At 49.9% G+C, this 20,968-nt stretch overlaps 1 protein-coding gene across 8 annotated transcripts in view; it reads left to right on the top strand.

The window, feature by feature from the left end:
• The first annotated feature begins 3,956 nt into the window (after positions 1–3,956).
• Positions 3,957–20,968, top strand: part of LOC119955772 — a 53,459-nt gene continuing 36,447 nt past the window's right edge. For 6 of the 8 annotated variants that reach the window (XM_038782310.1, XM_038782315.1, XM_038782308.1 and 3 more), the window contains exons 1-10: positions 3,957–4,062; positions 6,145–6,257; positions 9,982–10,123; positions 13,175–13,339; positions 14,234–14,437; positions 15,693–15,819; positions 17,008–17,179; positions 18,394–18,498; positions 18,599–18,701; positions 20,357–20,499. In XM_038782310.1, coding sequence (XP_038638238.1) covers positions 4,041–4,062; positions 6,145–6,257; positions 9,982–10,123; positions 13,175–13,339; positions 14,234–14,437; positions 15,693–15,819; positions 17,008–17,179; positions 18,394–18,498; positions 18,599–18,701; positions 20,357–20,499 — 1,296 coding nt within the window. In that variant the 5' untranslated portion in view covers positions 3,957–4,040. The remainder of the gene's footprint in view (positions 4,063–6,144; positions 6,258–9,981; positions 10,124–13,174; positions 13,340–14,233; positions 14,438–15,692; positions 15,820–17,007; positions 17,180–18,393; positions 18,499–18,598; positions 18,702–20,356; positions 20,500–20,968) is intronic. The other 2 variants (XM_038782309.1, XM_038782313.1) reach the window with 2 other exon arrangements.

Below are 20,968 nucleotides of genomic sequence, written 5' to 3'. Positions count from 1 at the left end.
TACAACACAAACAGTTGTATAAAGATTTGTCCTGCTTGGACCCAGCAAAGTTTAAAACTATTGCAGAGAAGGGCCTTGAAGATGAAGCATTGGAAGGTATTATTAAACTGTTTCCACAAATCAGCAAAGATCAAGTAATATTGGAATTGTTTTCTTTTGCTTCAAACTTTGATGTATTAAAGCTATTGCTTAATGATGGTGAGAATATGGATTCCAGTTGCTACAATTGTAAAATTTGCAGCACTTGCCCATCGTGTGTACTAAAAATTCTGGCATCCAACAGACTTCATGACAAGGCATATGATAACCTTTATGAACTTTATAAAGTCATCTGCACACTATCAGTTACTCAAGTCCAATGTGAGAGGACATTTTCAAAGCTAAAGATCATAAAGACAAGGTTAAGAAATTCGCTGTCTGAAGAGAATTTGGAATCATACATGTTGCTATCCATTGAAAAGGAATTGTTAGATGAATTGGATGCAGAACCAATTATTGGCAGATTCGCACAATCGTCTAGTGAACACAAACGATTGCTCTTAATATAGTGGACTGCATGCAATGCTCTATTGTGCTTTTGAACTATCTGTTAATGTGTAAATTGTGCAGTAAACTATTTAAAAATATCAACCAATTACTTAAAATTAAAAAAAAAAAAAAAAAAATTCAATTATAACATTCTGTATTTACATTTGGTATCTACTGCCAGTAATATGTAAAGTACATGTACACTGTAATTACTAAGAAATACACATGTTTTCCACAAAAATTTTAATTGTACCCTTTTTTCCATATGTATTTTTTGAAAATTCTATTTATTCGTTATGAAAATTAAATGATAGCATTGTAGTTGTGGGTGGGCCCCCTTTGTCTCCTGGCAACCAATATTTTTAGACCCAGTCCGCCACTGCCTACAACTCACTGCCTCCCTCCCTCCCTCCCTACACCTCACTACCTCTCGCTCCCCCTCCCTCCCTGCACCTCGCGTCCTCTCGCCCTCCCTCCCTCTCACTGCCTCTCGCCCTCCCTCCCTCCCTACACCTCACTGACTCTCTCCCTCCCTGCACCTCGCGTCCTCTCGCCCTCCCTCCCTCTCACTGCCTCTCACCCTCCCTCCCTCCCTACACCTCACTGACTCTCTCCCTCCCTACATCTCACTTCCTCTCGCCTTCCCTCCCTCTCACTGCCTCTCGCCCTCCCTCCCTCCCTATATCTCACTGCCTCTCCCCTCCCTCCCTCTCTACACCTCACTGCCTCTCGGACTTCCTCCCTCCCTCCCGGCACCTCACTGCCTCTCCTCTCCCTCCCTCCCTACACCTCAATGCCTCTCCTCTCCCTCCCTCCCTACACCTCACTATCTCTCTAACTCACTTTTCTCCCTCACCAGTCCCATTAAACCTGTCCCATTGCCATCTCCTTCTTGTACTATCATCCCTTTAGTCATTGGATCTCTCTTACTGTAATAAGGCCATGGATCCAGGAGTCCCATCACCATAATCCCTTTATTAACAAAACCAACAGCAGTACAACCAGGTGCATTCAGCTTGCTGGCTACACTGGGATTGCAGAGGATCTGACTCCCTCTTATATACAAAGAAGAGGTCCCTGATTGGCCAATCTCAAAGGCCTGGTCTAAGTCATTACACTTACCGTCCTTGTTATCGCAGAACTGCTCCTTTGTTTTTCCCCCATCCACTTCCCTGCCTCTTTTAAAAAATTTGTTGATGGGATGTGGGCGTTGCCCATCTCTGAGGGCATTTTAGAGTGAACCACATCGCTGTGGATTTGCAATCACATGTAGGCCAGACCAGACCAGGTAAGGACAGCTGGTGGCCTTCCCTAAAGGAAGGGGGTGAATTTGAGAGCTTACAACCATACAATATTCCTGGTAGCGTAGTGATTTGTATATCTGATGGTATATGAAGGGTGAACAACTGCATCATAGTGTTGGACAACCACTAGATGGCAGCACAAGATTCAGGTGTATATAAACTGAACTCAGAGGGGCAGCACGGTAGCATGGTGGTTAGCACAGTTTCTTCACAGCTCCAGCGTCCCAGGTTCCAGTCCCGGCTTGGGTCACTGTCTGTGTGGAGTCTGTACATTCCCCATGTGTCTGCGTGGATTTCCTCCTGGTGCTCTGGTTTCCAAAGATGTGCAGGTTAGGTGGATTGGCCATGATAAATTGCGCTTAGTGTCCAAAAAGGTTAGATTGGGTTACGGGGATAGGGTGGAGGCGTGGACTTATATAGGGTGCTCGTTCCAAGCGCTGGGGCAGACTTGATGGGCCGAATGGCGTCCTTCTGCACTATAAATTCTATGATTCTAGGATCTTGGGTATCTTCGAACCATGAGTGAGACAGCAGAGTGTTAGATATAGCTTTGTTGGCACGTGTAGTTAAATACAGTTAATACTTCTTCTGAATTACTTTATCATCAGTTATAGTTCTGTAGAGTGAATGAATTCATTAGTATTTATATTTCTTATTCATTAAATATAATTTGTTTTAATAACAATAGCTTATTGTCACAAGTAGGCTTCAATGAAGTTACTGTGAAAAGCTCCTAGTCGGAGGCTGATACGAGAATTGAACCCTCGCTGCTGGCTTTGTTTTGCATTACAAGCCAGCTGTTTAACCCACTGTACTAAACCAGCCCCATGAATTGAAGATTGGTAGTTTCATTGAAATCTAACCATCAGACCATTCTGGAAGTAAAGCAAAGAGCAACAACATTTTACGATCACATAATATAACAGGTAGTACATCAGGGGTGAGTAAACGAGCTGGTAATTCCAAGCCAAATTTAATTTCACCAACACTGAGTGTGCCTTTGTCTGGAATGGGAGCAGTTTGATATTTTTAACCTCCTGGACAATTTAGCTTATATTGTACGTGTCATACCAGGGAGCTGTTATGTAATTATTCTCCCTGCTGGCAGCCTGGTGGCGTGGTGGTTTGCACTGCTGCCTCACAGCACCGAGAACCCGGGGTTGATCCCGGCCTGGAGTCACTGTCCATGTGGAGCTTGCGTGGGTCTCACTCCTGATGTGTTATGTACTCTGGGATAACACATGCTGCAACTCGATGCAACTTTGACCAAAGGATACTCCAGACTTTGAAGTAAGTTCAATGTGATTTATTGAACCATTAGCACAGTTCTCTATGAGTTTGACTCTCCTGCTAATGTTGCTCTAGTAACTCAGTCTAACTAACCAGTCTGTTCTGAGCCACGTGGTGGGTGTGATGCTTCTGATCTGCCCCTGTCCTACTCAGTGTCGCTTGTGGAAATAGACAGAGCATGTGTGCCCTGTCCTTATATATGGGTTGCTTGTGGTAATGTCACCTCTGGGTGTCTTGACTGCCCATTGGTCGTGTTCTATTCTATGTGTTCATTAGCTGTATGTCTGTGTGTCATGCCGTCTCTGGTGCTCCCTCTAATGTTTACTTAGTTGTGGTGTATTTACATTAACCCCTTGTGTATTTACAGTGATGCATATCACCACAATGCCTACAACCCAAAGATGTGCAGGGGTAGGTGGATTGGTCAGGCTAAACTGCCCCTTAATTGGAAAAATTAAAAAAATTAATTATTCTTCTCCCAGTTGTAGTTTCTGGCTGAATTCCGCCTTTATAAAAGATGGCCGCGCCAGGCTCAGTGTGACAGCTTGAACAAGGTGCATGCGCAACTACTAAATGTCACTCTTGTTGAGGGGGAGGAAGGGGCACCTGTCAAAGATTTAAAGCAATGGTTCTAATTACTGTTATATTTAATCTGGTATTTATAGCAATCAATCAAAAGATTTTGCAGTTCTAAGAGACTGAATATTTTCTGGAGGAATGGTTTGATTCCCTACCCCCCCCCCCAAGTTCCAATGGACCATCCCTCCGCGGGGCGGGGCCGCTGGCTGTCAATCAGCGGCAGGTTGGGGGAGGGGGATCGGGGGAAAGGGGGCGGGGCGCCGCTCAGCCGCCGGGATCGTGGGGAGGCGGCAGATTCGCTGTCAGGACAATGGGCGCGAGAGCGGCCGCCTATCCAGCATGCAGGCGGTAGGCCGCGGCGGTGAGTTCTGCCCGTTACCGGCGGGGGCGCCGAACGAGAGGAGGGGCGGGGCTGGGGGGGAGGGGATGGCCTGGGAGGGAGGCGCTGGGCTGGGGGAGTGGCCGGGGAGGGGGAGGGGCTATCAGGGGAGGGGCTTGGGCAGGGGGGAGGGGCTAGCAGGGGAGGGGCTTGGACAGGGGGAGGGGCTAGCAGGGGAGGGCTTGGGCAGGGGGTGGGGCTTGGACTGAGGGCTGGGCGGCGCCATCTTCCTGGCGCCGGGGGCAGGATGGGAATTGTAGTCCAACAGCCTGAAACTGGGCAGAATGGGATTGGGGTCAGATTGGGATTCGGTTCAGATTGGGATTGGGGTCAGATTGGGATTGGGATCAGATTGGGATTGGAGTCAGATTGGGATTGGGGTCAGATTGTGATTGGAGTCAGATTGGGATTGGGGTCAGATTGTGATTGGAGTCAAATTGGGATTGGGTTCAGATTGGGATTGGGGTCAGATTGTGATTGGGTTCAGATTGGGATTGGGGTCATATTGGGATTGGGGTCAGATTGTGATTGGAGTCAGATTGTGATTGGGGTCAGATTGGGATTGGGGTCAGATTGGGACTGGAGTCAGATTGGGATTGGGGTCAGATTGTGATTGGAGTCAGATTGTGATTGGAGTCAGATTGGGATTGGGGTCAGATTGGGACTGGAGTCAGATTGGGATTGGGGTCAGATTGTGATTGGGGTCATATTGGGATTGGGGTCATATTGGGATTGGGGTCAGATTGTGATTGGAGTCAGATTGTGATTGGGGTCAGATTGGGATTGGGGTCAGATTGGGACTGGAGTCAGATTGGGATTGGGGTCAGATTGTGATTGGAGTCAGATTGTGATTGGAGTCAGATTGGGATTGGGGTCAGATTGGGACTGGAGTCAGATTGGGATTGGGTTCAGATTGGGATTGGGGTCAGATTGTGATTGGGTTCAGATTGGGATTGGGGTCAGATTGTGATTGGGTTCAGATTGGGATTGGGGTCAGATTGGGATTGGACTCAGATTGGGATTGGGTTCAGATTGGGATTGGGGTCAGATTGTGATTGGAGTCAGATTGGGATTGGGTTCAGATTGGGATTGGGGTCAGATTGGGATTGGAGTCAGATTGGGATTGGGGTCAGATTGTGATTGGAGTCAGATTGTGATTGGGATCAGATTGGGATTGGAGTCAGATTGGGATTGGGGTCAGATTGTGATTGGGATCAGATTGGGATTGGAGTCAGAATGGGATTGGGGTCAGATTGGGATTGGGGTCAGATTGGGATTGGAGTCAGATTGTGATTGGGGTCAGATTGGGGTTACTATGGAATTGGGGTTAGATTGGGATTGGGGGATAGAATGGAATTGTGTTAAAATGGGATTAGGGTTGGATGCGTATTGGGATTGCAGTTAGAATGGGATTGGAGTTTGGGTTAGAATGGGATTGGGGTTGCAGTTAGAATGGGATTGGAGTTTGGGTTAGAATTGGGACAGAATAGGTTGGGATGACCAAGGTTTTGATCATCTGACCTAATCTCCCCTCAATAAAAGCAGGAAATGCTGGAAAAACGCAGCTGGTCTGGCAGCCTCTGTGGAGAGAGAAGCAGAGTTAACGTTTTGAGTCCATATGGCTTCGCAATATCTCTGTATGTGGCTCAGTCTCAAACTTTGTAATGCCTTGTGACATTTCACTCAGTGAAAGGTGCTGTATAAATATGAATAGGTGATTGTTTGGTTAGCGGGTAGGCTTGTGGTTTGGGTGAAGAAGCAAATGATTCATAGCCAGGAGATCTTCAGAAGCTCTGGGTGACCCCAAACCGATCTTTAACTTTTTATGAAACAAAGCATACCAGCAAACAAAGTAACGTGATTTAAAAGTAATCCAGGTGCCTGCTGGGGATTTTATTCTTATTCCTGGTTTCAAGGACAGCATCATTATTCTAGTGACACACTTCAGACTGGCTCATTTTACAGACCATTTGATCCATTGTGCCTTGGGGCACCTTCATAAATCTGATATATTTAGCACGCTCTCGACAATATTTTTGTGTTGCTTCTCTTAATATCGTGCAGCTGCAAGCGATCAGCTCCAAGAACCTGATCTCGCATCACCACTCGACAGACCAAAGCAAAAGCAAACCAGTGGAAACAAAGCGATTGACACAAGCCTCGTGGATGTGGCTGCGGTGAGTTTTGACACATCAGAAGTGGGCTTAAGAAAGCGTTTTGACGGATTATGTTGCATAAGCCACCCCCCCGCCCCCCACACAGCCTTTTGCCCGTACTTTTATTCTTTAATGGGATGTGAGTGTCACTGGCAAAGTCGCCACTTGTTGCTCATTCCTTTTTTAAAAAATGTTTTTATTAGCGTTTTTCTTTTTATAAAGCAAAGATGAACGTGAAAATACACAGAAACTATATACACTGGTTAACATTCCCCGTATACATCAGTTACAATTTATATTTCTCAACAAGTGCCCAGTTTTGAGTTCTGTGCTTCTTTGTCCCCTCCCCCCTCCCATGCCCCTCCCCCCTCCCATGCCCCTCCCCCCTCCCATGCCCCTCCCCCTCCCCCCTCCCATGCCCCTCCCCCCCTCCCATACCCCTCCCCCCCTCCCATACCCCTCCCCCTCCCATGCCCCCTTCTCAAGCCCCTCCCCCTCCCATGCCCCCCCTCCCATGCCCCTCCTCCCATGTCCCTCCCCCTCCCATGCCCCTTCCCCCTCCCATGCCCCTCCCCTTCCCATGCCCCTCCCATTCCCATGCCCCTCCCCCTTCCCATGCCCCTCCTCCTCCCCATGCCCTCCCACCTCCCCATGCCCCTTACCTCACCCCATCTCTTTCCTCCTCCCCATGCCCCTTCCCCCTCCCCCTGCCCCTCCCCTTCCTGTTATCTGGCACGCCTTCTTTGCTCATTGGATCTTCCAATCTGGCCGTATTGGGGTGGCATGGTGCTACGTGTACTGTTTTGTGTTAGGTATGGTTAGGTTCTGTGCTTCTTTATTCCCTCCTTGCCCCTCCCACCCTCTTTTTTTTTTCATTGTGTCTGTGTTTCTTCTGTGGTTCCCCCTCCCCTCCCTCTGACTTATTGGCTGTTGGCTACAAACAGGCCCTGGAACAGATTGGTGAATGGCTCCCATGTTTTGTAGAAGTCCTCTTCCGTCCCCCGGATGGCGAATTTAATTTTCTCCATCTGGAGAAATTCCGATAGGTCAGACAGCCAGTCTGCAGCTTCAGGTGGTGCTGCTGATCGCCAGCGGAGCAGGATTCTCTGGTGGGCCATTAGGGAGGGAACGGCAAGGACGTCGGCCCTCCTCCCCAAGAAGAGATCGGGCTGCTCTGATACCCTGAATACTGCCACTTTCGGGCACGACTCCACCCTCATCCCCACCACCTTGGACATCGCCTCGAAGAAGGCTGTCCAGAACCCGACAAGTCTGGGACAACATGTGGGCGTGGTTGTCCGGGCCTCCTTGGCACCGTTCACATTCATCCTCCACCTTCGGGAAGGACCGCCTCATTCAGGTTCTGGTTAAGTGTACATTAGGCTTACCCTTGCGCATGTGGAGCTGACCCTGTGCAGTGCTTCGCCCCAAAGTCCCCACCCTATTTCAGACCCTGGGTCCTCCTCCCATTTTTCCCTTGTCTCGTCCAGTGGTGTGTGTGTGCCCTTCCCAGTAGTCGCCCGCATAGGTCGCTGCAGTTTCCCCTCCCTAGAATGTCCACGTCCAGTAGGTCCTCTAATAGCGATTGTTGCGATGGTCTTGGCTATGTCTTTGTTTCCCTATGTAAGAAGTTTTTCACTTGCATATATCTTCATTCATTTGCCCTGGTCAGTTGGAACCTCTCTGTCAGTTCCTCTAGTATTGCCAGTCTGTTGTTCCTCATTCCTAACTACCTTTGAACTGAACATTTCAGAGGACAGTTAAGATCAACCAAATTGCTGTGGGTGTGGAATCACCTGTCAGGCAAGGATTTCCTTCCCTGGCATTAGTGAACCAGATGGGTCTTCACCACAATGGATTATAGTTTCAGGGTCACCGTTACTGAGATTAACTTTGCAGTCCAGGCTGATTAATTGAATTTTATATTCAACCAACTGCACTGGTGGGATTTGCACCTGTGTCCCCAGAGAATTGGCCCGAGGCCTGTGGATTACTAGTGTAGTGACATTACCACTATGTCACCATCCTCCTCCCCTGGAAACATTGCAAGGTAGCTTTGTACAAAGAACAGTACAGCACAGGAACAGGCCCTTCGGCCCTCCAAGCCTGTACCGGTCATGATACCACCCTTGGCCAAAACCCTCAGCGCTTCCTTGTGCCGTATCCCTCTCTACCCATCCTATCCATGTATTTGTCGAGATGCCTTTTGAACGGCATTCATGTATCTGCTTCCACAACCTCCCCAGGCTGCGCATTCCAGGCACTCACCACCCTCTGTGTGAAAAACCTGCCTCACGCATCTCCTCTAAACTTTGCCCCACGGCCCTTAAATCTATGCCCCCTGGTGACTGACCCCCTTCACCCTGGCAAAGAATGCCTGCCCATCTACTCCATCCACGCCCCTCATAATCTTGTAGACCTTTATCAGTCCGAGTCAGCCTCTCTACATAGCTAACCCCCTCCAGACCAGGCAACATCCTGATAAACTCCTCTTCACCCTCTCCAAGGCCTCCATGACCAGAGTAGTGTGCAATATTCCAATTGCGGCCTTACCAAGATTCTATACAACTGCAGCATGACTTGCCAGTTTTTATACTCGATGCCCCGTCCAATGAAGGCAAGCATTCCATATGCTTTCTTGACTACCAAGTTACTGGGCTAATTATCCAGAGGCCAGGACTAATGATTCACAGATGTGAATTGAAATCCCGTCATATTCACTTAAATAGTCACGTTGGGATTAAAAAGCTAGCCTCCGTAATGGAACCCACGAGACCACCAGATTGCCATAATTCCCTGTTTGGTTCACTAATGGGGAAAGGAAATCTGTGGTCCTTACATAGGCCTGGCCCATAGGTGACTCCAGACCCACAGCAATGTGGTTGATTCTTTACTGCCCTCCGAAATGGCCTGGCAAGGCGTTCGGTTCACAGCCGTTCCAGGGAGTGACTCCCCACCACCTCCTCAAGGGCAATGAGGGACGGAGAATAAATGCTGGCCTGGCCAGCGAGGGCCACATTCCGTGAATAAATGTTGAAATGCGAAGGGACACCGCTGAGGGAGTACCGAGCTCTGTCACCTTCTCCGGCCCCCAGAACTCTCCGCGGTGTCTGTGCCCTGTAATTCTAGTCTCTTCAGCTCCTCTTCTTTCTTTTCGCTGTGTTATTAGTGTCCAGGCCTTGGGCTGCCTGACCTCTGGAATTCGCTCTCTGCCTCTTTCTCTACTCCTTTAAGACACGCACCTTAAAATCTGACCAAGCTTTTGGTAACCCGTGTTGATACTTCCTTATGCGGCTTGGGGTCAAATTCTATTCGATAAGTGCTCCTGATGAGCAACGTGGGATGTTTAATTTTGTTAAAGGTGCCACATAAACCACGTGAGTGGCGTGCGCTCCCTCTGCGTCCAATCAAGTGTAAATATTTATATTTTTTAACCACTTGAAGTTGATGATTCAACATTTTCCAAAACGCATTGTGAAATACTCGGCGAGTATTAAATGTATTCAATCTTATTCCAGAGCCGTAGTTGGTGATCAAGCCCGATTTTCAATCTTGCGGCCCACTGAGATGAAGCCGGGGAGCCACTCCTGCGCAACCCCACCCCCCCCCCCCCCCCCCCCCCCCCCCCCATCCCGGGTTGCCCATCGCTGCTCTGGAGTGTGGTTCCAGCCCACCAGTGTGTACCTCTGTTACAGATCCTGCCTGGCCCGTGGTTTAAAGCCTTCCGTTATCTCTTTGTGTTTAGGAGGTTGACCATCAGGCATCCAGCGCAGTCGAGGGAAGGAGGAGCCAGAGAATCTGCAGGAAGAGGTCCTTTTCGCCTGAAGTGGAAACCGTGGTCAGGACGAAGGCGAGACGCAAGATTAACCCACTGAAATCAAAATCAGGCAGGGCGTTTAATCCCACCTCGTTGTTTGCACTTGTAGATTTTGCCGCACAGTTCACTGGTGGACATTTATACTGTACCTAATTTCCACGTTGACCAGCGTCGTGTACGCCAAACTGGTAGATTAATGCATTACACTGACGTTTTTCTCCATGAGGAACCATTTAGTTGAGCCCTGACCACTTGCTCCACGTCTTTTTAAAAAATAAATTTAGAGTACCCAATTAATTTTTTCCAATTAAGGGGCAATTTACCATGGCCATACCCTGCACATCTTTGGGTTGTGGGGGTGAGACCCACGCAAACACGGAGAGAATGTGCAAACTCCACACGGCCAGTGACCCAGGGCTAGGATCGAACCTGGGACCTTGGCGCAGTGAAGCAGCAGTGCTAACCACTGCGCCACCGTGCTGCCCTTGTTCCACTTCTTTAAAACATTAAATAGCCTGTGTATCTGCACATTTCCTATCTGGTAGCTTTCCTCCTTGTTGTTGTGATTTTCCGTTGACATCTAACGGGGAAAATGACCAAAATAGAGGATTGCCCTCATCAGTGAGGTTGCAGTAAATGACTGCAGCCACTGAGTGGCAGTGTTGCCTCATCGTCCTCCAACACACTCAGAACATGATCACATTTGGGATCTGGTCTTCATTTGCTGCTAATTGCTGCTAGATGGACTCTTGTTCCAGCATTACGACTGAGAATTCTACATTGTAACTTCACCTTGTTAATTATTTTCCGGCAAGTGCCTGCTCTCTCGGTTTATCAGTAAGTAACATCGCCACACTCCCAGATGACCCTAGGCTGCTTTCCACTTTCAGAGGGGGAGAGCTGACTGGTGGTGATTTAACCTGAGGATCACCACACCTCAGGCGAGGGGGCAAAGTTGGGTAAGCGGGGCCTCCATGAATAACCTCAGCCGGTGCGGCGATTGAACCGCACCATCTAGATAGGAATAATATGATTAGGGATAGTCAGCATGGTTTTGTGAAGGGTAGGTCATGCCTCACAAACCTTATCGAGTTCTTTGAGAAGGTGACTGAACAGGTAGACGAGGGTAGAGCAGTTGATGTGGTGTATATGGATTTCAGTAAAGCGTTTGATAAGGTTCCCCACGGTCGGCTATTGCAGACAATACGGAGGCTGGGGATTGAGGGTGATTTAGAGATGTGGATCAGAAATTGGCTAGTTGAAAGAAGACAGAGAGTGGTAGTTGATGGGAAATGTTCAGAATGGAGTTCAGTTACGAGTGGCGTACCACAAGGATCTGTTCTGGGGCCGTTGCTGTTTGTCATTTTTATAAATGACCTAGAGGAGGGCGCAGAAGGATGGGTGAGTAAATTTGCAGACGACACTAAAGTCGGTGGAGTTGTAGACAGTGCGGAAGGATGTTGCAGGTTACAGAGGGACATAGATAAGCTGCAGACCTGGGCTGAGAGGTGGCAAATGGAGTTTAATGTGGAGAAGTGTGAGGTGATTCACTTTGGAAAGAATAACAGGAATGCGGAATATTTGGCTAATGGTAAAATTCTTGGTAGCGTGGATGAGCAGAGGGATCTCGGTGTCCATGTACATAGATCCCTGAAAGTTGCCACGCAGGTTGATAGGGTTGTGAAGAAGGCCTATGGTGTGTTGGCCTTTATTGGTAGAGGGATTGAGTTCCGGAGCCATGAGGTCATGTTGCAGTTGTACAAAACTCTAGTACGGCCGCATTTGGAGTATTGCGTACAGTTCTGGTCGCCTCATTATAGGAAGGACGTGGAAGCTTTGGAACGGGTGCAGAGGAGATTTACCAGGATGTTGCCTGGTATGGAGGGAAAATCTTATGAGGAAAGGCTGATGGACTTGAGGTTGTTTTCGTTAGAGAGAAGAAGGTTAAGAGGTGACTTAATAGAGGCATACAAAATGATCAGAGGGTTAGATAGGGTGGACAGCGAGAGCCTTCTCCCGCGGATGGAGGTGGCTAGCACGAGGGGACATAGCCTTAAATTGAGGGGTAATAGATATAGGACAGAGGTCAGAGGTGGGTTTTTTACGCAAAGAGTGGTGAGGCCGTGGAATGCCCTACCTGCAACAGTAGTGAACTCGCCAACATTGAGGGCATTAAAAAATTTATTGGATAAGCATATGGATGATAAGGGCATAGTGTAGGTTAGATGGCCTTTAGTTTTTTTTTTCCCATGTCGGTGCAACATCGAGGGCCGAAGGGCCTGTACTGCGCTGTATCGTTCTATGTTCTATGTAACCCACGCTGTTGGCCTCGCTCTGATTCACCGAACCCGCTGTCCAGCCAAACCAGCCTATCCTCATAGACTGAAACAATGCAGAATGTGGCCATTCGGCCAACTCTACCTGTGCCAGCTCTTTGAAATAGCTACCCAGTTAGTCCCAGGCCCTTCCTCGCCCCATAGCCCTCCTGACGTTTCTGTTCAAATGTTTATCCAATTCTCTTATAAATGTTGCTGTTGAATCTGCTTCCAGCTTCGTCCCAGACAGCGCATTCTCTCAAAAGGCTCTCCTCATGTTTTCTCCAGTTCCATTGCTGATTGTCGCGAATCTGTGTCCACTGGTTAATGGCCCTCCTGTCAACAGTTACACTTTCCACCTGCTTACTCTTTACGATATTGAGCAGCACGGCAGCATTGTGGATTGCACAATTGCTTCACAGCTCCGGGGTCCCAGGTTCGATTCCCGGCTTGGGTCACTGTCTGTGCGGAGTCTGCACGTCCTCCCCGTGTGTGCGTGGGTTTCTTCCGGGTGCTCCGGTTTCCTCCCACAGTCCAAAGATGTGCGGGTTAGGTGGATTGGCCATGATAAATTGCCCTTAGAGTCCAAAACTGCCCTTAGTGTTGGGTGGGGTTACTGGGTTATGGGGATAGGGTGGAGGTGTTGACCTTGGCTAGGGTGCTCTTTCCAAGAGCCGGTGCAGACTCGATGGGCCGAATGGCCTCCTTCTGCACTGTAAATTCTATGAATAAGAGTTCTATCATTCGCGTTTTAATGTTTTCGCTAAGAACTGATTTTATATATTTTTTTTACATTTCTCTGCTAGGAGGAAGGGCCGGGGTTGAATTCTGCTGCGATATCTGCAAATCCCCATCCGTCACCAATCCCAGCCGTCGGGGAAATAGGCTGAAGCAGTCGGGTTACAGCCCGTCGCCACGCTGGAAGATCGACTCAAAGACAGGCCGGGTGCTGACCCTGTGCAATGCTTGCGGTGAGTGGCCCAGGCGATCTGCCTGTATACCGACGTGCGACGTGCCAACAAACACCCTCCCACGGTGGGGATCTCCCGGCGTCGACCGGCAGCAGGATCCTCTGGGCCGCACCGAGGTCGACGGCGATTCGCGTTCCTCGCCCGTGCCGGCGTCGGGAATCTCCCGAATCCAGCGGCAGAGGCATTGCCACAGGGTTCCTGGGCAGGGGCCGGGCTTCGGGGCTCAGTGAAGCAGCAACGGGCAGGAGCCTTTGGCCTGGAGGGAGAGTGAGAGACAAGCAGGGCGAGGGGTGGTGCCTCTGCCGGGCGCAGTCTCGAGGGGAGGGAGTGTTCGGGGGGGGGGGGGGGGAGATGTGACCCCATTCACTGGTACTGTGACCCCCCCCTCCGGTTGAGGTCGTAACCCACAGATTGGGAAACGCTGTCGCGAACGATGCAGAGGCCATTTGCTTCTAATAGCGGCAGGCCATTCCCGTTCACCGTTTCACTGTAACCAAACCAACGGCGACTGTTTTTATATGTTGGGGGGGGCGGGGGAAGAATCGGAATGCGTATTGACGCCGCCGTAGGTTGATGAGGTAGCGGCTGCGGGCAGGACCTGTCGCAAGCTGTGTCCGTTTAATGAGAGTCTCCACGTACAACAGGCAGCAGAATTCCTGACGGAACTCTCCGAGGAGCCTCTCAGGAAAAGCAGGCTAATTTCTCAAACAAAATGCAGTTAGTGGAGGATAGTAACATTCCGAATTGTGTGTGTAAAATCCCAGTCTCTTACAGGGCCCATTGATTTGGGGGTGGATTTGGAATGATCCAGGCGCCTCCTTCCTGGTCAGGGCTGGCGGTCTCACTGTACGCAGTCTTAATTTAAAAATTAAATTTCCTTCCTGTTTGCTTCAGGCTTGGCATTTGGCAGATCCCGACGCCCTCGCTCACCTCGCTCCGGTGCAGACGCCGATGAACGCAGAAAGCACCAGGATGCCCTCCGGGCGTTTGCGGTGTCCATGACTGAGTTGCTGGGAGACCAGGATGCGGAGAAGCTGTGCTGCCCTCTCTTTGTGAAGAAACCGTGTCAGTGCCTGCAGAACCACCTCCAAAGGACAGGTTGGCGTATCCGTGAAAACCACCCTCCCCCAAAACATGCTGGCCTCCACTCCGCCCCCTGATTTCAATCGCTGCACCTTTCGAAGGCTGTGCCTTTCGCTACCTGGGACCCAAGCCCTTAACCCCTCAGGGGCTGGTTTAGCTCACTCGGCTAAATCGCTGGCTTTTAAAGCAGACCAAGCAGGCCAGCAGCACGGTTCGATTCCCGTACCAGCCTCCCCGGACAGGCGCCGGAATGTGGCGACTAGGGGCTTTTCACTGTAACTTCATTGAAGCCTACTCGTGACAATAAGCGATTTTCATTTTTTCATTTCATTTCATCCTTTTAGAATGCTCCTCACAACCGTCCTCTACCACCAAACCTATGACCACCTGGCCGAAAGTCTCTTTATAAGCCTGAGGGCTGGGTTATCCTTCCCTTTCCCGCTTCCCACCTGGGGGATATTCTGGTCCCACCACTGCCCCGCAAACCCCCCCCCCCACCCCGCCCCGCATCAGGGCAGGTGAGCCACGCAAACGGCCTTGGATATCAGCGGGGCAGGAAGATTCCATCGGCAGCCGATGGCGAACTTCCTCAGCCACCAGTAAACACGCCACAGGGTCAAACCTTGTTTTTTACAGCCGCTCCTGTGAAAAATCTTGGGATGTTTCATAGTGTTAAATGCAACTTGTCGCAGACAAAAGCAGAGAGATAGCTCTGATCAAGCGTAGGTGTTATTGGTATTCCTAGATTCCTGAGAATCCAGTAACGTTTCTTTCCTTTCCTGGAGGTACAATTCCTGCTGTGTGTCAGCCGAGCTGCCATTATTCATCTGGGAGGTGCCGGAGGTGGAGGTTTCTGAGTTCACCTCTTACTGCAGTGAATTCAGCACAAATTCTGAGCTGCTAATCCCGAGTGTAGCACTGAGGGAGTGATGGAGCGTTGGTTGAGAAGCAAAAAGGGGCTGGTTTAGCACAGTGGGATAAACAGCTGGCTTGTAATGCAGAACAAGGCCAGTAGCGCGGGTTCAATTCCCGTACTGTCCTCCCCGAACAGGCGCCGGAATGTGGCGACTAGGGGCTTTTCACAGTAACTTTGTTGAAGCCTACTTGTGACAATAAGTGATTATTATTGTATTATTAATTAAATTCCTGCTGGTATTCCCCCCCCCCCCCCGCCCCGTATGGGCATTCTCTAAAATTGGCAATCTGTGTTCTTCGTGAGCGGAATAGTTGTGGCTTCAGTTCTGATTTCCCTTTTCCTCCCTCACGTCAGGGGACGAGGTGAGTGAATGCCGGCGTCGAGCTGCAAAGCTCCTGCAGCTGCTGAAGGAAGCCAGACGTCTGAGTTCACTGAAATGCTACGATGCGAGCCACGTCCAGCAACTGGAGACACCGAGGAAGCAAGTAACCCGGCTGCCGTACACATTAAACCCGCTTCTTCCAACTGGCATCTAAAGGAGATACATTCCTGCCTGGTCTTTTCTGGGATGAATGTGCGAAGCAACTAAATGGCTTCTCACAGATCGCATGTTTTAAAGTGTTACTCTCACCCAAAGTAGCTCCTCGGATGTCTGTGCTGCTAAATTGCCAAAGGGTTAACTCCCAAGGACAGAGTGATTTGGGATGAATGCAACCAAGCATCCTTATTATAACCCTAACGAGACCCAGGGGGACACATCAATTGCCCACCCAGCTGGGGTTCGTACATTCGCCCTTTACCATAGCCATAGAATTTACAGTGCAGAAGGAGGCCACTCGGCCCATCGAGTCTGCAACGGCTCTTGGAAAGAGCACCCTACCCAAGGTCAACACCTCCACCCTATCCCCATAACCCATTAACCCCACCCAACACTAAGGGCAATTTTGGACACTAAGGGCAATTGTGGACACTAAGGGCAATTTAGCATGGCCAATCCACCTAACCTGCACATCTTTGGACTGTGGGAGGAAACCGGAGCACCCGGAGGAAACCCACGCACACACGGGGAGGATGTGCAGACTCCGCACAGACAGTGACCCAAGCCGGAATCGAACCTAGGACCCTGGAGCTGTGAAGCAATTATGCTATCCACAATGCTACCGTGCTGGCCTTTAAAAGCCAGCCTGGTCAGGGACTGGCACCTCTGGTAGTCCTGACTGGGACAATGATGTTGTAAGCCACATTGCAGCCTTTACTTAGTGTTAACTTATTAAATATTGTTTAACTTATCACCTTGGGCCACCTGAGCTGTCATCGTCCTGTAAGATGGGGAGGTTGTACAGGCTCCCGCAGCCCCACGTGAGGGGGGGTAGAGGGGGCAGGGAGCACCTCTCCTTCGGCAGGCACAGATTTCAGAAACACCGCCGCAATCCTCACTGCGACAGCGGTGACGGGGTCGAGGCTTAAACCCTGCCCTTGTTTGGCTCCCAGGCAGGGGTACTACCATTAAACCAAAGGCTTGCTCAGTCACACGATGGTGATTCGAAGTGACAATTCGTCAGTGTTGGTCGCTGATTGACAACTACCTTAGGCCAGCCCGTCCACTTACAATAGGCCTTCCGCCTGCCCCATCCAGTCGCAATGTTAAAAGTACGCTTTCTTCCTTCAGGCTGGGCATAGGACTGGGTAACGGTCAACGGAAGTCGAAGGCTTTTGAGGAGTTTGTGCTGAAGAATCGCATGGTGTTGAAAAACGAGTTGAGACTGTGCGAACGAGCGACTCAGCGGATCTTGGGCTATTCCAACAACTTCCTGCACAAAAAGCTGAAAACCGATCCTGAGGTAAAGTGAAACGTGTCAGGTTAGAACCCAGGCGACAAACCCAAACCCGTCCTGATGCTGTGCTTCCTTCTGTCGATGACAGGGGCCCCCTTGTGGCTAGCACTTCCCCGCTGAGTCAGAAGGTTCAGGTCCCACCCCAGAGGCCCGAGCACGGAGCTGGCGCTCTAGTGCGGAAACAAGGGGGTGCTGCACTGTTGGAGGGCGCCCTCTTCCAGATGTGACATTAAACTGCCGTCCACTCTAACCCCTGAGTTGGATGTAAGGGCTCCCACGGTACTATTTTGGTGATGAGCAGGGGTAGTTCTCTCTGGTGCCCTGGACAATAATTATCCCTCAGTCAACATCAGAGAAATATTATCTGGTTATTACTGTATTGCTGTCCGTGGGAGCTGTCCAACACCTTTTCCTAAACTGCACAGTGCCTACACTTGGGGAGACGGCGCCACAATGCTCTTGTCACGGGACTAGTAAACCAGAGACCCAGAGTAATGCTCTGGGAACCCGGGTTCAAATCCCGCCACTGCAAATGGGGAAATTTAAATTAAATAAAAACCTGGAATTAAAAGTCTAACGATGACCATGAATAATAATCTTTATTAGTGTCACAAGTAGGCTTTCATTAACACTGCAATGAAGTTACTGTGAAAAGCCCCTAGTCGCCACTTTCCAGCGCCTGTTCGGGTACACACGGAGGGGGGAATTCAGAATGTCCAATTCACCTAACTGCACGGCTTTGTGGGAGGAAACCGGAGCACCCGGAGGAAACCCACGCAGACACGGGGAGAATGTGCAGACTCCAGACAGACAGTGACCCAAGCTGGGAATCGAACCTGGGATCCTGGCGCGGTGAATCAACTGTGCTAACCATTCTGCTGCCGTGCCACCTAGAAAACATTGTCGATTGTCGTAAAACCCCATCTGGTACACTAACGTCCTTCAGGGAAGGAAATCTGCCGGCCTTACCTGGTCTGGCCTACATGTAACTCCGGACCCACAGCAATGTGATAGACTCCGAACAGTCCCCTCAAGGGCAGTTAGGGATGGGCAATGGCTGGCACAGCCTGCGACGCCCACGTCCCATGAACAATTTATTTTTTAAAAAGCACTTTTTTGGATGTGAAGGCCTTTTGTACATCTGTGAGTTTCTGAAAGGTGCTAAAAAGTTCAAGACCGTCTTTCTTCACCCACTGCATTGTTCTTTCAAATTTCCACAGAAAGGAGAGCGAGTTAAAAGGACTAAAGGGAAGGGAGCCCTGGGTCTTCTCAAACCAATTGCCGAACTAGTGAAGGGGAGATGCTGTGCGGACAACTGTGTCTGGGTAACTCGGTCTGCCTTTTGCTGGCGATGAACTTTGTGTTGACTGAAAAGCGGAAATGGACATTTGTTTGAAAGACTCCCTTGGTTGTGTTTTCCCCCAGATGGCGCACACTCACGGGCGCCTGCTCCACCTCTGGAGGGAGCGTGCCTTGAAAGGACAGGCTGACGCACGGAGGGTCCTGGCTGAGATGCTCACACCTTCAGGTGGGTTGTGAAAATGGAACTGAGCACAATCTTATCCTGTTCTGTTTAGGTCAGATAGCCAACACATGCTGGACCGACTTGGTAGGAATCAATATATCGTTAAAAAAAAACTAAAGCACAGAAACAGACCATCTGGTTTACACCCCTCTTTATAGTCCGCATGAACCTCCTTTCACCGTCTTCATCTCAACACCTCCTTCCGTTCCTTTCTCTCTTGCGTATTTGTCCCGTTTGTGATTAAAAGCCATCTAGTTATTCACCTCACCTGGGATTGTCCTTCTTCGAAGGTTGGGGAACATTTAACAGGAGGTGTCCAACACGATGAAGGGTTTTGGTGGAAATAAACGTTTCCCACTTGACTGGAGAGTCGATAAACGGGGAACACGAGTTCAACTACTTGACTAAAGAACCAAAGAGAGAGAGCGAGAGAGAAAAACATGGATTTTTCTGACAAGCAATGAATTTTCATTTGAAAGGCGTTGTCTGAAGTGATGATGGAAACAGATTCAATAGTACCTTGCAAATGAGAATTTGATAAGCACTTACGCGGGGAAAATAAGAAGCAGGATTATGGTGAGAGAGACGAGACTGAATAGAGGGGCTGTTTAGCACAGGAGAGGGGCTGTTTAGCACAGGGCTAAATCGCTGGCTTTGCAAGCAGACCAAGCAAGCCAGCAGCATGGTTCGATTCCCGTGATAGCCTCCCCGAACAGGCGGCGGAATGTGGCGACTAGGGGCTTTTCACAGTAACTTCATTTGAAGCCTACTCGTGACAATAAGCGATTTTCATTTCATTTCATTCATTTCATAACTCTTTCAGAAGTGCTGGCAGAGGCGTGGTGAGTGGCATAGCGTCTTGCTGTGCTGCAACACTTCACAAATTGTTTTAGAGGAAAGAGTGAGCCCCAAGCCTGTTTCATCTTTTTTCTCTTTTTCAGTCCCGATTTCTTCCTTGTGAATCTTTTTTTTTGCCCTTTGTCTGAGCCCTGAATGTGGATCTTTCTGTAGTTTCTCTCCTATCCCTCCCCCGGTGGGCCCTGTCTGAACTGCTCTTGTCCATGAGACACAACTCCTGCTCCCTCAACTCTGTTGCCACAAAACCGCCGATCGCCCAACTTCTCCTCCGGGTGCCCATGTTAGCTGATATTGGAATCATAGAATTTACAGTGCAGAAGGAGGCCATTCGGCCCATCGAGTCTGCACCGGCCCTTGCGAAGAGCACCACACCTAAGCCCACGCCTCCACCCTATCCCCGCAACTCGGTAACCCCACCTAACCCATTTCCATTGGGAATTGAACCTGGGACCCTGGAGCTGTGAAGCGACAGTGCTAAGCACTGTGCCACCATGCCACCCTCTCTCTTTGTTCAGGACTTGTCTCCCTTTAACATCCACTGTCATCATCTCCCCCTCAAAAAAAAAGAAACAACTCCCGACTCCCACATCTTTAGAAGCGACGTTCTACCCTCTGCAAACATGATGTCCAGGGCAGAAGATGGCGCCGGTGTGAACAGCCGGAAGATCCCGCCCATTATTTCTGCAGGTTTAATTTTGCTTTGTCGTTGTGTTCTGCCGAGCTGGGCAAGTTGAAATGGATTGACATGCTCGACATTACCCCGTTGGTATCGGTCTCTAAACTCTTTTTCCTTGACCCAGGCGGCTCGCATTCCAACTGCTACAGGTTCATCAGCTGGGTGACGGGCTGCAGTCACAGCACCATCAGCCAGGTCAGCGGGCAGATGAGGAGGACGGGGGGTGATCGCGAGCCCCCTCCCCATGGGCTGAAGAAGTGGTGGAAGGCAGGTGACGTTTTATTGCTGATGGGGGCGTCAAGGCGAGGGGTAGCGATCGATCGCAGGACTGTTCCATCTTGCATGGTTTGTGCCAACGTCAAGACTACAGAGCGGGGAAATAAAAATTTTTAAAAAAAAATGAATTTAAAGTACCCAATTCATTTTTTCCAATTAAGGGGCAATTTATAAGGCTAATCCCTGCACACTTTGGGTTGTGAGGGCAAAACCCACACAAACACGGGGAGAATGTGCAAACTCCACACAGACAGTGACCCAGAGCCGGGATCGAACCTGGGACCTCGGCGCCGTGAGGCAGCAGGGCTAACCCACTGCGCCACCGTGCTTCCCTCAGAGCGGGGAAGCTGGTCCATCAAATCTGCCCTAGGCTGCATGATGGCGGACACAGTGGTTAGCACTGCTGCCTCCCAGCTGCAGGGACCCAGGTTCGGTTCCCGGCTTGGGGTCACTGTGCGGA

This window comes from Scyliorhinus canicula, chromosome 21 (genome assembly GCF_902713615.1).
Source record: "Scyliorhinus canicula chromosome 21, sScyCan1.1, whole genome shotgun sequence".
In the NCBI taxonomy this organism is placed as follows: Eukaryota; Metazoa; Chordata; class Chondrichthyes; order Carcharhiniformes; family Scyliorhinidae; genus Scyliorhinus; species Scyliorhinus canicula.
This window is presented reverse-complemented; position numbering and strand designations above follow the sequence as displayed.